Source organism: Triturus cristatus, chromosome 10 (genome assembly GCF_964204655.1).
Source record: "Triturus cristatus chromosome 10, aTriCri1.1, whole genome shotgun sequence".
NCBI lineage: Eukaryota > Metazoa > Chordata > Amphibia > Caudata > Salamandridae > Triturus > Triturus cristatus.
Genome location: NC_140593.1, coordinates 1,216,321,775 through 1,216,336,671, shown reverse-complemented (window position 1 = coordinate 1,216,336,671; position 14,897 = coordinate 1,216,321,775). Strand labels below are relative to the sequence as shown.

The following is a 14,897-nucleotide window of genomic DNA, read 5'->3' as shown; positions in this document are numbered from 1 at the left end:
GCAAAGGAAACTTGTACCAAGGCCTCCTACAACAACCGTAAAATGTCAGCTCCACAGGAAAGGCTGTTCCTTCCCTGCATATGGAACAGGCATCCCACATATTTGCGAATGGGAGAGAGGAAGAATTAAGAACACCAGAATCACCACGAAGGCCATTTATTTTTCCTGTCGGGCACATCTTAGGAGTTTGTTGAAGGACAGTTCACACTTTTTCGTGACTGCTTCGGATTCAGTTCACCAATTGAAAGCCATGGTTCAACTATAAATATCCTTGCTAGAGCCCACTGAGCTTTGTATCAGCGTTGGATTCGGAGGCCCGTTAGAAAAGAACCCTACATTCCACAGCTGGACATGTCAACTCCCCAATACTCCTAGGGAAGGTGCTTCTGCAGCTGCTTCCAACTACTTGTCTGCTGTGGGGGACACAAATCGATGAAAAGTCTCAAACTGACCGGTTACCTATGAGATCAAATGAACCCAGAGACAGTGGTGGCACCTTCTGAAACCGAGATGCCAGTCATGCGCATTGGCTGGCAGTACAGAAAAGACAAAAACGACTTGTGCTTGCTGACTTTCCTGAAGAATACATAAGAAACGAGTGAAATGCTCAAATTAATCTCAGGCACTGCTGATGTCTCAGGCTGCATCCTGAGCTGTTTTTTTTTCCACCATGCCATCTCAGATTAGACCCAGCCATATGCAAATCATCCCTGGTCCTGCTCCAATAGGTACAATCCTGTACAAACTGCCAAGCCAGATCCTCTCTGAACTGGAACACAAGCAACCCGAACTGGTTTTGGCCTATGTGGGCCTTTTCAATTGGGTGCAGACAGACAGGCATTTGTCTAAAGTGGCATGATGGGTGAAAATGATGTACTAGACTGTGACCCGGACTGAGAACCAGTGGCAGATATTCATTTGAGGATTCCATCCATCACCCTGTTGTTTGCTGCTGCTCATTTTTCCGCCGCGGTAGACATAACCGCTCAGGAACATACAAACCTGACTCACACTGGAAAAACCTGGCAAAGTGGAATCGGGCAAATATGTGATCTTGCCAACTGACACCAGCACCTCGGCCAGAACTTCAGGTCACACAAACCACTCCGGAGCAAGAGTCCACCAGTTCTAACCAATGTTAGAACTGGTGCCTGTTGACCTGATGTGGTCAGCTGAGTTCAGAGCCACAACAAGAGAGTCGAACACATGAAGCTACCAGGAGTGTCCGCGGACTTGACCGAAGCATCGCTCGCCAAATGACACCTATGACCACCACTCCTTCACAATAAGAAGCATTTCATTCTCTCCAACTGGTGCTACGTTTGCTTCAGAAATGTATGAATTATGAAGTTAACTCGCAAAGCTGGGCCTACCGCAGACGCATTATCCAAACGCGTGCATCCGCATCCCAGATTACTTTTCATCAATATGCCAGTAAAACCCCCCACAGAGGCAATCTGTCCCTTATTAGCACTGGTTTTTCTTTTAATTTTCCTATGCACTTGCATCACATTCTACAGGAACCCAGGTTAACATTTATTCACAGGGACATTCACTAGAAGCAGATAAACCTACCTTTTTTTAACCTTTCCTTTACTATGTTCCCCACATTTCTAAGCTTATTACTTGGTGAATGTATCTGTATTTTTTCTCCATTGGCCTGGATATTTGCATTACCTGCTGCATCTCTGTTCTTCCCAAAAAAACTTGTTCAGAGTACTTTTAGTCTTGGTTCACATCATCAAAAGGCAAGACAAGCAGCCCTTTAAGAAATCTTGAGGGACTTCCGGTCAGGGTGTTGTGAGAGCCAGGCCTTAAAAGTTATGACCCTCATTTCCCCAACCTGCCAGGTAAGTTACTAACTCAACTATCATATAGGCCTGACCAGAATGAACTAACTGGACCAAAAACAGCCTCAAACTGACCTCTACCCACACCCACCCCTCATTCCCATGTCATTAGTAGAATCAGTCCCTCTCCGGCCATTATTATGTACATACATTTAAAATGCTGCTATGGGAGAGGGCGTTCTCGGTATAGTTCACAAAACTTGTCTAAGGGGCTTCTTAACATATGTTTTAAAGAGCGTGGCTACGACAAGGACCGCTGTAGAGGAGTCCTCACTGAGCTCCCTTCTTGCGACGGCTCTACCGGCCGCAGTAGGAAGCTGGCTTTTTATGCAGTAGTGACAAAAGAAGGGCAAACCATGCAAAAAGTACAGATGAATATCATTGGTGGCAGGGCTTAACTTAATCATCCCAAATACTCCATTTATGGTAGTGTGGTCGAGCAGCTTAGGCTTATCAGAGGGTAGAGCTAAGCATTTGTTGTCAATAAATGAGGAAAAAAGGAAAGAAGAAAGAGGAGGTTGGAATGTCAGTTGGTTTTAGGGAGTCTTCTCTTTGGAAGACGTTGCCCTCACACGCCCGAGTGGGTGTCATGCTTCATCATTTGGCTTTGCTCCTCATGGGCCCAGCGCTGCGATGCCCCACGGGCTCCGCAAGAGGGCTCTTTATTGGAGCTCTTCACTTTTTGCCGCATTGATGAGAGTGGGAATGTGAAAGTAGGGTAGTGTGTGTAATAGTGTATTAAAACTACCTAAGGTGTACCATGTAATTTTAATAAAGTGGTGTCCTAGGCAAGGACAAAAACAAGGATGTGAGTGCTGTTATAAGGAAACGTATGAGCCGTGACTGTCCCACAGTGTTCATTATGATGGGTTTTTTTATACTGAGGTTGACATGTTTTATGCCCGTGTGGTCCAGACGGGATCCGTGGCGTTTCTTCAGGAACAGAACATAAAACCTCTACCCTACACTCAAGTGGGATATGCGTTTGGGGTGTAAGTGATAAAAGTTTGGATTAACTATACCTATGTGTATGCTGAATCTCTAACTAGATCTCAAAATCCAACCCTTCTGGTGTTGTGAGGATTGCCCCTTAGAGCACGGTAGAGTCCTTGCTGCAGCATCAAACAGTCCTGCGCTGGGGCTTCCGTAACTAGTTGGCATGGCGGAGTCTTGCTCGTTTTGGAATTAACCAAACAAATCACTCCACCAACTAAGAACAGCCATGCCAACTGGTTACGTGACCCCCAGCACAGGACTAGTTGATACAGCAGCAAGGACGCGGTCTTCTGCCTTTGATCTAAAGGGTAGGGTAGAGATAAAGAGGCCTCTTGCGGGGCCCGTGGGGCATTGCAGCATTGGCCCCATGAAGAGCAAAGCCCAAATGATGAAGCATGACACCCATTTGAGAGTGTAAGGGCTCTGTCTTCCAAAGAGGAAGACTCCTTAAAACCAACTGACATTCCAACCTCCCATTTCTTATTCTCTTTTTTCGCTTTAGGAACAGCCGACAGCCGCCCTAGATTTGTATGCATACTTAGAGTCAGGAGCACTGGTGTGGCGAACCTTCAATAGCCCCATGTCCCTTACCTTTGATTGATTGTCAATAAATGAGATACATACTCAAGAAGAAAATCAGAGACCAATTACAATAAATACAGTTGAATACCAGTTTTGAGATATGAGCATCAAGCGCGGTAATGTTATCCTACGGTAGAAACATTCCCTACATAGATACGCTTGCAAACGATGTTGAACAATATCTTTAGGAACTAAAGGTACTTAGGGGCCAAAGTCGAAGAAACCACCAGCAGTTTGGTTTTACCTGCTCTGGTGATTCCTGGTGCAGAGGTGCTGGTAGCCTCGAGTGCTAGGCGGTAAAGTCAATGGAGAAAGTATCTGCAAATGAAAGGCGGCAAGTGGGGACTTGAGGACAAGTCTGGCAGAACCCATAGGGGAGCTCAGCTCTTGTGGGTGTCTAAGACACATGTACACAGTCAGGTTTCCGTGAACCCAGGGCAGGGTTGCTCGGGTGCAGGGGTGTTTTGTCCGGTGGGCTGCTGTAGTTTAGAGGCCCTCACTTGACTTTAGTGAGCTGGAGAAGGAAAGAAAACAGGAGAGCAGGGACACTGTTGGTGCAGGCCTCGGTGATAGCGATGTCCGTCCTTGGCAGGCCAGTTTTGGCATCAGTGGTGCTACGACTGGACACACAACAAGCCTTGGTTGCGGCAAATGCTCTGGTACCCAGGGTGTTGGGCGACTCCTGGAGGGCCTGATGTCTCCAAACTTGGCAAGGAGACGGATCTGACTTCCTGGAACAGCAAAGACCCCTTCCTGGTGAGATGCTCCCTCAGAGGACCCGAGGGTCAGCAAGTCAAGGGCAAGTGCAGCGGGTGCCTGCAGCTGCAGGGAAGTGGCTCCTCCACCCCAAGGGTGATGATGCAAGGTTGTTGAAGTGCTGAACGGTCCTCCCAAACTCAAAGATCACAGATTCAGGAGGAGTCAGATCTTTGCAATTGTTGGGACAGCAGCAGCCAGGCAGGGTTTGGTGCCAATTTCGTAGTTGGTCCACAGTTCATGCGTGGTCAGCTCTTCTTGGTCCTTCTTCGGATCCCAGGTAGACAAATCGGAATTCCTGATGTAAGAGGGACCCTTAAATACTGAATTTATGGGCGTCTAGGGGACTGTAGAGTAGTAGTCAATGGGATACTTACTCCTAGGGTGACTACCCCCCCTATATGACCACTTACTGTGTGAAGTGGGCATAAACCTGACTCAGAATTCCTAGTTTCACCGAAAACAAGATGGTGAAACCCTCCCTCGACTGTCCACTTCAGGCTGCCCACCTTAGGGGTGTGCCCAGCCTGCAAATGTGTCATCTTATGACCAGCTAATTTTCCCGCCTCCTCTGGTGCAGAATGGGCCTCAGGGCAGGGGGTGGTGTTCCCTAGGACTGGGGGAAGCCAGGTTCGCATATCAATGATGACAGTGGCTTTGAAGCCTCTGGCCCGGATATGCTAAACCTCTTGCAATCCTGCTGGAGGAGATGTGAACACATTCCTCCAGAGTAGACATTGTTTCTGGCCTCAAAGTGTGGACTCTCACCTCCAGGGGGTCAGAAACTTGTCTGTGGTGGCGGGCTGGTCGATACCAGTCAGCAAGCACACTAGAGGAGTCGTAGGTTTCAGTGGGTACCTATAAGGTGCCCTCTGGGTGCAGGTCTTCCTAAATCCGGTACTGGCATCAGTATTTGCAGTGAAGCCATTATGTAGCTGGATAACTAGTAATGACTAGTGCCCAGTACATATCTCTAAGATGGCTTTACTGCTCACTTGTAATGTGTAGACATCACAGAGACATATCCCCTCATGAAGTTGTGCCCTCATATGTTATAAAATGCACCATGTCTTAGGGCTCTAAAGCCAGCTGCAGGGGGTATCTTACATACAAGACATGCGGTGTACTTGGTCATTGCACACAGCGTGTGCATAATGTCATGATTTCAGAAAGGCTTACGCCCTTTCACACATCCTGCAGTGGCAGTCTGCATGCAGCTTTGGTGGGGGTCCCTTTAGGTGGCACAATACATGCTTAAGCCCTTAGGCACCCTCTTTAGTACCCATGCCATGGGTACCATGTATACCATTTACCGGCGACTTACAAGGGTGCTTAAGTCCTTGCCAGTTGGGTTACAATTGAACATGTGTCTTGTTTTTAGGGAAGGAGCTATGGCACTGGGGCCTGATTAGCAGGGACCGAGTGCACCACAAATCAACATTTGTGCTAGAGTGCAAAAAGTGGGGGTGACCATGTCAGCTGCGATGCCTGTAATGGCGACAGAAAGCGGGGAATGCCTTCCTGATTAAGGTAGGGGACCTTACCCCTAATTGACAGGACAGAAGCAGACCTTGAGTTTTGCCACAATTTTCAAAGTTCCGTGATACCGCTCCCTTCAGCCAAGATGGCGCCAGTGCGTTCGACCGGAGGAAGGATTTGGCCTGAAGTCACTGATATTATTGTGGCCTGCTGAGGTTCAAGCAGGGCCACAGTTGGACAGCGCCAACACCCCCCCCTCCCTTTTCAGGACATTGCAGGCCACAGGGGAGTGCCGGGGCAGGTGGAGGTTCCTCACCATGGCCGGCAGTGTGTGTGCCTACTCCCGTCGGTGCGGTCCTCTGCTGGTATGAGTAGGCCTGACGAGCGTGTTGCTTGGTGTGCTGGAGCACTCATGGCTGCCCTGGAGCCCCTTTCTGATTCGGACACACACGACCTTTGGCATACTGGAAATGACGCCACTAAGGAGTTTTAGCATGGGAGTGCTTTGGTACAATCTACTGGTGAGGCCCACGTGGGGATGAACGATCTTGGAGCCTAAGAGGGGCGGCCCCCTGCTGGTGTTCACCAGTTGTTAGGGTGAATGATGCGCGTTTGCTGGGGGCACGATTTGTACTGCATGGTAGGAAGAAAGAGGGTGGATTTCCTTTTTGAGTTCATTTTAACGCTGCCCTTCTGGACTCTGCAGTAGAGGGCATGTTGAGAGCTATGAGGTATACTAGATGGCTCCTCACTGGTTGCAGTGCTTCATCGTAGGGGTGTGCGGGTGGAGGTCATTGTATAGGTCATTGAGGAGTTGTCTCTGTCACATTGGCGTTCTACACAGTTCTGGTGGAGGGTGCCTTGCTTCTCCTGGGTGTGAAATAGTGGTTACAGCTGATCCGGCAGTCCCCTCTGCGCCCCCACCATCTGTCTTCACTATTGCTGGGCATGCACCTCGATGCCTGCTAAAAGGACGAACCTACCCAAAGGTTCGAACATTGCCAAGCTTCTCCAGCACATCCTAGTGCACTGGCGAGGGGGGAGATGATGCCGCTGGCTCCTTCTCAAGCAGCCGTGCCCGACGGGGCAGCTTTGGTGACCAAGGTGGACATCTGCAAAATTATGAAAATGATGGAAGAATTCCGTAAGGACATGGGGGAGATCAAATAAAGAGTTTCACAATGCAGTCACTAAGATGGATCGGAATTTACAGAAGATCGACCATTGGGTGGATGACCTCGTGACAGAGATGGAAAACGAGAAGCAGAAATCGAATAATCCTAACATTAGGGTCCATGAGCTTGGACGGTGCGGCCGTTGTGTTTGATGCCAGAGTAGGGAGACTACGAGGCCTCTCAGGAGCCTGAGTGGAAGACTCAGCCTTTCCAGAGATCGCAACGACATCAGCGAGAACTGGCCAACACAATATGAACAATGCATGGTTGATGCACATGAAGGAACTTTGATGCCTTGTTTTTTCTGGATCAGTATGATAATGATGTAACACGATGAATGCGGTTGTTCCCCTTTACACCCCATTTATTTTATATATGTGGGTATATTCGTCTGCTCCTCTTTTAATCCAGCTTTATTTTTCAGAACTGGTAGGCGGTGGGGCCGGATACCATTGGGGGTTAGCCCCTTTCTTGGTCTTCCCTTATATGGGTCGCCTCTTCAGGGGGGATGGTGTTCGGGAGGTATTGTGGTGGTTTTTGAGTGTGCTTTTTTGTTCTTCGTTTAAAAAAAATAAATGGTTTCAGTCACTGTTTTTGATGCTTAATGTGTTATGCTGAGAAGGGAGAAGAAAGCCATGACTTGGTTTCAGTTTGTTGAGAAGTTATTGATGCCTTCTTCATATTGGTATTGATTTCCTTTTTTTGTTATTGTTTATTTTATTTTTTATTGTTTATTGTTTATTGTGTGGAATCCGGGAGATATGGATCTGGGATGTGAGGAATGATCTCGCTTGTCCACAGCGTTCCTTCTGTTTTTTTTCCCCTTCACGGCAGTTGATCCTACGCTACATGTTTGGTCTGTCACTGTGCAGGTCCTTAGCTCCTCTTGCAAAGGTAAAGTCTTACTCCACTGGCGGTCACTCGTGGGCGAGGAGTTGTCCTGCTACAGGAGACCCACTTGCTGACAAACGAGACCTCCAGGCTCCAGTCATGCCTTTACCCCCATAAATTCGATAATTTTTCTGCTTCTAATAAAACCCATGGGGTGGCAATTCTCATCCGGGCGGACGTCCAGCTCAGGGTGACTTCTACACGTAGGGATAGAGAAGGGAGATGGGTAATGATTCATACTTCTGGCAAGATCACCTCCTAAACCAAAGTTTCCATTTATGGTCCCAATGACCTCAAGACTCCCTTGTTCGCGGATGTGTTCCCGGCCATTGCATCTGCTTCTGCCCATCATATGATACTGGGAGGGGACTATAATGCAACATTAGACCCAACCTTAGATTGCTCAGCATCCTCATGGCGGGTGTCCCATCCTCTCCAATCTTTTTCTCAGGGCATGACCAACTTGAACTTAGTGGATGCTTGGCGTCAATTCCTCCCCGATGATCTGGTTTATACTTACTTTTTGAACATGCAAATCTCTGCCACCCTATTGTCTAGAGTAGACGATGCAACTATTGGGTCCCAAGTTTTGTCAGACCACACACCTGTCCAATGTCACTCTCGACCGCGCTGCCGCGGTCATGTCATCCTTGGAGAATGAATGAGATCGCCTGCCGTGATCCGTTTCTCCGTTCCAACATTAAAGAGGCGCTTGAGCGTTATTTCACTAAGAATGTTATTAATGATCTCTCTTGGGCCACAATTTGGGATGCTGCCAAGGCAGTGATGAGAGAAGAGTTTATAGTGCAAATCACTGCCTTTTTCCGTTTCCATAAACTTTAATAGACGGAATTAGACAATTCAATTCTCAAACTAGAATAGGAACATAAACAGACTTCTTGCACCTATTGGAAACTGCGCAAAGCGAGGGAGGAATTGGAAGTCCTGTTGAACATGGATGCAGCTATAAATTATTGGAGATTAAACAATTGTATTATGAGAAAAGGAACAAGGCTGACAGGTTGTTGGCTTACAAGATTAGGCAAGCCTGGACCAAGAACTGCATAAAGGGAATCTTTCCTCAGAAGCAGACATTAACAAAGGCTTTATCTCCTTTTATAGGGAACCGTACCATAGGGAAACCTTAGACTCAGTTAAAAGTGATGATTACTTATCACCCCTCCATTTCCCAGATGTTCCTGATGAGGTTGAGGAGGAGCTAGATTTCTTCATTACACAGAAGAGGTGGTGAGGGCCACCATTAAATCCCTGTCGAATAATAAAGCCCCACCAGATGGGTTCCCTAACTCTTTTTACAAGTCCTTCAGGGAGTTATTGGCTCCTCATCTCACAAAGGTCTTTAATTTTTTCTTGGACACTAGCTCGGTTACTCCGACTATGATTGAGCCTACACTCTCTATGAATCTGAAACCATTCAAGTTCTCTGACCAACGTGGGATGAATAGACCGATTGCACTTCTGAACAGTCACATCAAAATATTCACTAACATTCTTGGCCAGGGTCTGGCCCACCTTAATTTCCCCGCTTCAGAGTGGTCTGATTCAGAATCGAAAGACTGGAAACAACATTCTGCTAGCGAATAATGCCACTGAACTCGCCACGAAGGATGGGGTGCAGAGGCTTCTGTCCTTAGATGCGGAGAAAGCATTTGATCGGGTGAACTGGCCATTTCTGACCAAGGTCCTCCCCATGAGGAAGTTAGGACCAAGTTTGCGGTCTTATATTTTGGCCAACTTTGTGACACCATCCACGAAGATGAAGACCAGAGCTATTCTGTCTGATCTGATTATGTTATCTAGGGGCACCGGAAAGTGGGGTCCCTTGTCTCTGGCCTTGTTCTCCCTTTGTGTCGAACCACTAGTATAGCAAGTGCAGGCGAATCCAGATATACTGGGGCTCCCTATGGGTGATAAGCAAAATATTCAGAGATGACACGCTTTGTTTCCTGACTGACCCTGTTGTCTCCTTGAATGTACTTGAGAAAACTCTAAGTGAGTATAGGGATGCTTCTGGATTCCAAATTAATTACAGAAAATCAGTCAGTATGGGGGTGGGTCCCTAGTCACCTAGTCTGCAACTACGAGTTGAGTCTAGAGGTTTTACATGGGCCCCTAATGACTTTCAGAATTTGGGGCGTCTATACCGAAGGGACCCTTTGGCTGGATTCCTCTTCAATATTCTAGACATTCTTTTCAAGGAACAATATAGATCGTGTTGGTTAGAGATTTCTTGGATGGGCAGAGCAAATGGTTTTAAAATGAACTTTTTACAGCGACGTCTTTATGTTGTTAGGGTGCGTCCTATTGAGCTTATCATGTGTATGTCAGGACACTGTTGGCACTGCATCATTTAGCAAGCACACATATATGTGATGACGTATGGTGCTCATATCGCCACGCATGTACTGATTACTGTGGTATCATTTTCTTTCTTTCCATTTTTTTACTGATCCAAGAAAGAGGTCGCAACTTGAAGCGGTCAATAGGAAATTTTTATATCTGTGGGAGCAGAGCAAAGGAGCGGCCTGGTAGCGATTGGCAGCTGCCAGGCCTTCCCCAATTTTTATTTTTTAAACGACCTCGAGGATGGGGAGCAATGAAGAAGCAGGTGAGATAGAAGCAACATAGTGAGGCATGTGGGGGGGAGAATCGGTGCACTTATTAAAACAAAAGAAAAAAGCTGGTGAGAAGGAACCAATGAGCGGGGGGGGGATTGCTGGGGTGGGAAACCACACATCACGTTAGGTGGAATAAAAAACAACATACAGAAGAGAGAAGGTAAAAGAGAGAGACTAACACAGAGCAGTCAAGAACAGAGGTGAAGGTATTTGGTGGGGAGAAAAGCAAACGAGAGAGAGAGAGAGAGAGAGAGAGAGAGAGAGAGAGAGAGAGAGAGAGAGAGAGAGAGAGAGAGAGTCTAAACAGACATGCACTTGGGTGGATTGCTTAAATAAACAAGCATTGGCATAGCCAATAGGTCTCGCCTTTGGGACCTTAGAAGTGTTTAGCCACGCAACAGTTGATGTTGTTGCACCAAGGATATTGTGCTGCATAATTAAATACTTCTAAGGTCCCAAAAGCGAGACCTATTGGCTATGCCAATGCTTTTTCATTCCTCCTTTCACCCTTTGTCACGGTTTTTCTGTCTTCCTCTTTCTTTCCCCCTTTTGTGCTTGTTCTCCTTCTTGCTCTTAATCAGTCTGTTGAGGAATAATAAGTGCTGGTCCCCATAAACGAGCGTTGCTGACCCCTCCTGCCAGCACAGGCTCAAATTAAGCCCTAAATAGAGACATAATGTAGCCTTGTCATGCAGAGTTACCTACAGACTGGAAACATGGAGTACATGTAAGAAGGTGTGTTGACTCTATTGAAACTATGACCCTCATTTATGGCATTACTTTTGATGCTGAAGGAGAAGGCAAGTAGGGTTTCTTAAATATGCACCACGCAGAACATGTTCCAGATTTTGTATGCATGGACATCCATGTGTATTTTTTGGTTTAAGCAAATGCTACAATTGTATTGATTTCTGCAATTATTTTGTTAAATGTATTCAGCAATAGAAATGTTTACAGTAAAGCCTTTAAAAATAACTATGGATTTCTTGTGTGTGCGTGTGCACTTGTGGCGAAAGGCTGCCAGAACGTACAACAACAATAAAAAACAACAATAAAAAACAACAATAAAATGAATATGGCTGACAGCCTCTGGCGTTGTTGCGGGCCCAATTCACATTATCTGCAGCCAAGTTAATAACAGTGCTTGCCAAGGAGACCAGAGGCTTTGAAACCCGGACGACCGAGATATGCAGCGAACTGTTCATGAATTCTCAAAGTGTTCGCATAACCCATTTCATCCTTTTCAGCCCCCGCCATACTCCGACCTGAAGTTAGCAAGCATTCATTTGACAAACATTTTAGGTCTCGCCTGACCCAGCGCATGCGCTGGTCTGGCGAGACTTTTTGAGAGGGCTCCAAAAAGTGCTACCAGGCCAGCCTAGACCTACAGTGCATGTGTGCGGGCGCCGCGCTTGACCACGATTACTTTCGCGGCCGCACGGCTGCTTTGATGTTTGATCGCGATCACTTTTACGCCGCTTGGCATAGCCAATAGGTCTCGCTTTTGGGACCTTTTAAGTATTTAGTTATGCAACTGTTGCATGGCTAAACACTTATAAGGTCCCAAAGGCGAGACCTATTGGCTATGCCAATGCTTGTTTAACTGATGCAAACATGTGACCTCAAATCAAAACAAACCACATCATCCCAGTCTGAAACAGTGCGAAGTCAAACTCGTGCTTTTCCAAAAAGACAACTGAACAAATGGAAACAATACACTGGAGAAAAGGCCAAACGAGGAGTGCGAACTGAAGAGGATGACAAAAACTCCAATGTGGTCACAGAGTTAAGGGCACTAACCAGTGCTGCAAGACGGTTCCATTGACATTCTCTCAAGTGCAGGTAGGCCCCTCTCCACTGTATGGGTAGTAAAATAATAATGAGGGTTCAGTGGGCGCCTTAAACTACTAGGGTCTGGTGCCGCTGCACCTGCTGCACATTGCTAGCTGCGCTGCCAACTCGAACATCACCAGATGTTGGAGCAGGGGTCAAAGCATGCACTAAATATTCATGGGACATTAATTTCAAATGTCTCCTCCGAGGCTATCAATTCCCAGACTTTAATTTGATTCGAGAGTCGCAGCATTTGGCATAAATTAGGACTCGAGCCTTGAAGAAAGCTCAGAAAAGAGCTAAACTAAGGACTAAAAGTAATGTGCATTTTGGGACGAGTCTATAAACATAAGGTGTGTGACTGCAAAAAAAAAACAATACAACTGAAAAAAAGCTGAGACGAATGGATGTCTTTATGTCAATTAAATATGCAACTCATTTTAGAAGCCCTGATGTTTTATACTGGTCAACGCGGAAAATTAGATGAAAGTATTACCATACCCAGGCTGGAGAAGTTTCTCGAACGACCACAATAAAATTCCTCCTTACACAAGTCGTATATATATTCCTCCGAGTGTTTCACACGCCAGGCGGAGAGCACGCTAGCCCCGGCGTCTTAACACCAGATCCCTGGTCTCCTGCCAGCTGTGGTCTGCAGGTTCAAATCCTCTGCGGTTGACTTGGCTTTTCATTATTCCACAGAAAGTAAAAGCAGCGTGAACTGCAAGTGAATCACGACGGAGGTTGAGATCAGCTGACTCCGGAATCCTCAGCTGCCTCGAGAGCGCGTGAACGGGGGAAAGCTTCTCTGTCCGGCAATGGCTCGCGCTCCTAAGAAGCGCTCCATATCTGACTCCTTCGAGCACAACTGCACGCACGTGGTCTCAGGCAGCCATCTTAGGAGTGTGGAAAAGCACCTTATTATATATCTTACAAGCACTGGCATGGCCGTCTGCAAGTTCTGGCATGTTATGTTATCAGCATATGCACACAGGGCTTTAAATGGGCAGGCACTGTATGGTACTTCGTACCTGCACTTCTTTAATCGAAAGAGGCTACCGGTACTATTTTTCCACCCATCTGCTGTTTATGGTTAGAAAAGAGTGGTTGTCAAAGATTGCTGTCCACAATGTTTAAACATTTTGCAGAGTTGTACCCGATACTCTTGTATAAAAAATAAAACAAAGTGTGTACTTTGAATAAAGAATTATAAGCCACGGAAGCAAAAATACAAAATGGAACGCGCAAAACAAACACAAAACAGCCCGTAATTATAACCATGCAAAGAGCCACGAGCAAATATAAACTATTTGTACATAAAAAAAAGAGATAAACTGGCCTGTCAGTGCTAACTGCTTGGGGCAAAACTCACAGGGACTGTACCGAAGAACCAAATCATAGGGAAACAAGCCTGGGAGTGGTGCGTGTGTGCGCGCGCATTCTGCTCACTTTCGAAGCACATACTCGTGCTAGTGGCGCGCCCCTGCTCCCTCCCGCAAGGTGGATGCCGCCACAAACACGAGTGTGTGCTTCGAAAAAGAGCAGAGCGACGGCTAAAGGCCCTCCTATGCAGCGCATGCGCGCGTTGTCGAGACCTAAAAAGTAGTTCTTAAATGTGAGCGGCGGAAGGATATAACTCAGTCAATCAATAGGATGGTAATGAGGCTAAGCTCCACTGAGGGACAAGCAGAAGAAGCGGAGAAGAGGAGGGTAAGCCATTGAAGTATAAGCAAGCTAATGAGAATGACAGCCAAGCAGTGGGAAGCAGTGGGCGGGCTTTACGCCCACTGTAGGTTTTTGCTATGGCCCACAAGAGGTTTCCACCTACAAACAGCTAGAGCCTGCCTGGCGAGACCTAAAACCACAGGGTAGGGGTGCGCGGGGAAAGCCGCATGCCCGGTTCCCACACTGGAAGTGAATTTTAATTTGTAGACACAGTTGAAAATGGAATTACAATTATTTTCTTGTGTAAATGGGAAGGCTGAGTTTTTAAGTCGCGGAATGTCACCCCATTTAATTACATCACAAGACCATACAAGGAACGAAAATGTGGCCCTTCAAATGAGTACCGTCTGCTGAAGTAGGTTAGTGCACGTGGGCTCTTACAAACCATTCTCTCTTAGCTTTCAAATTTCATATACTCAGTAAAATATACTATAAAATACTTCCGGGATTATTCGCTGCTAAAGGGGGGCTTGTTATGTGACTGGGGCTTCCTAACTAGCCAATGCCTAACAAAAACGCCACCCCAATAAATAAAATACGGGGGCTTGGCGAGTGGAATTTTTCTCCAAACAGGACACCTCGCCACAGTACTACAGCAATCATGGTGCCCTCGTTTTAAATTGTGTTCCTCCTTTATGGCTCAATACTAGACTGAAGTATTTGGCAACAACACAGACTAGGACAACGCAAGTAGCTTTAACATTTCAGAGACTTGTCCCCTTTCCTTCGGAGAGGCCTCTCTTACAGATGCACTTTCACTCACCTTCAGGCTGGTAGGCTGGGCTGCCCTTGCTTCGGCCTTCCCTGCTGAGGACGTCGTATCGCTTGCTTTCATACATCGGGGAGTCAGAGTCTAGCAGAGAACAGAGACAAAGACAAATAAGTCTTGGATGTGCGTCGGACTAGCATCCGGCAGACGCCTACAACATTTGCGTCGGGCCCTTTCTCAGCCTGGAGCTGCGGAGCAGAAC

At 46.8% G+C, this 14,897-nt stretch overlaps 1 protein-coding gene across 5 annotated transcripts in view; it reads right to left on the bottom strand.

The window, feature by feature from the left end:
- The window catches only part of EMD (emerin), a 109,508-nt gene that overhangs the window by 61,422 nt on the left and 33,189 nt on the right, over positions 1–14,897 (bottom strand). For all 5 annotated transcript variants that reach the window (XR_014969684.1, XR_014969685.1, XM_085629736.1 and 2 more), the window contains exon 4: positions 14,690–14,779. Coding sequence is in view for 3 of the 5 variants with exons in the window: in XM_085629736.1 (XP_085485862.1) it covers positions 14,690–14,779 (90 nt within the window). In the remaining 2 variants the exon portion in view is untranslated. The remainder of the gene's footprint in view (positions 1–14,689; positions 14,780–14,897) is intronic.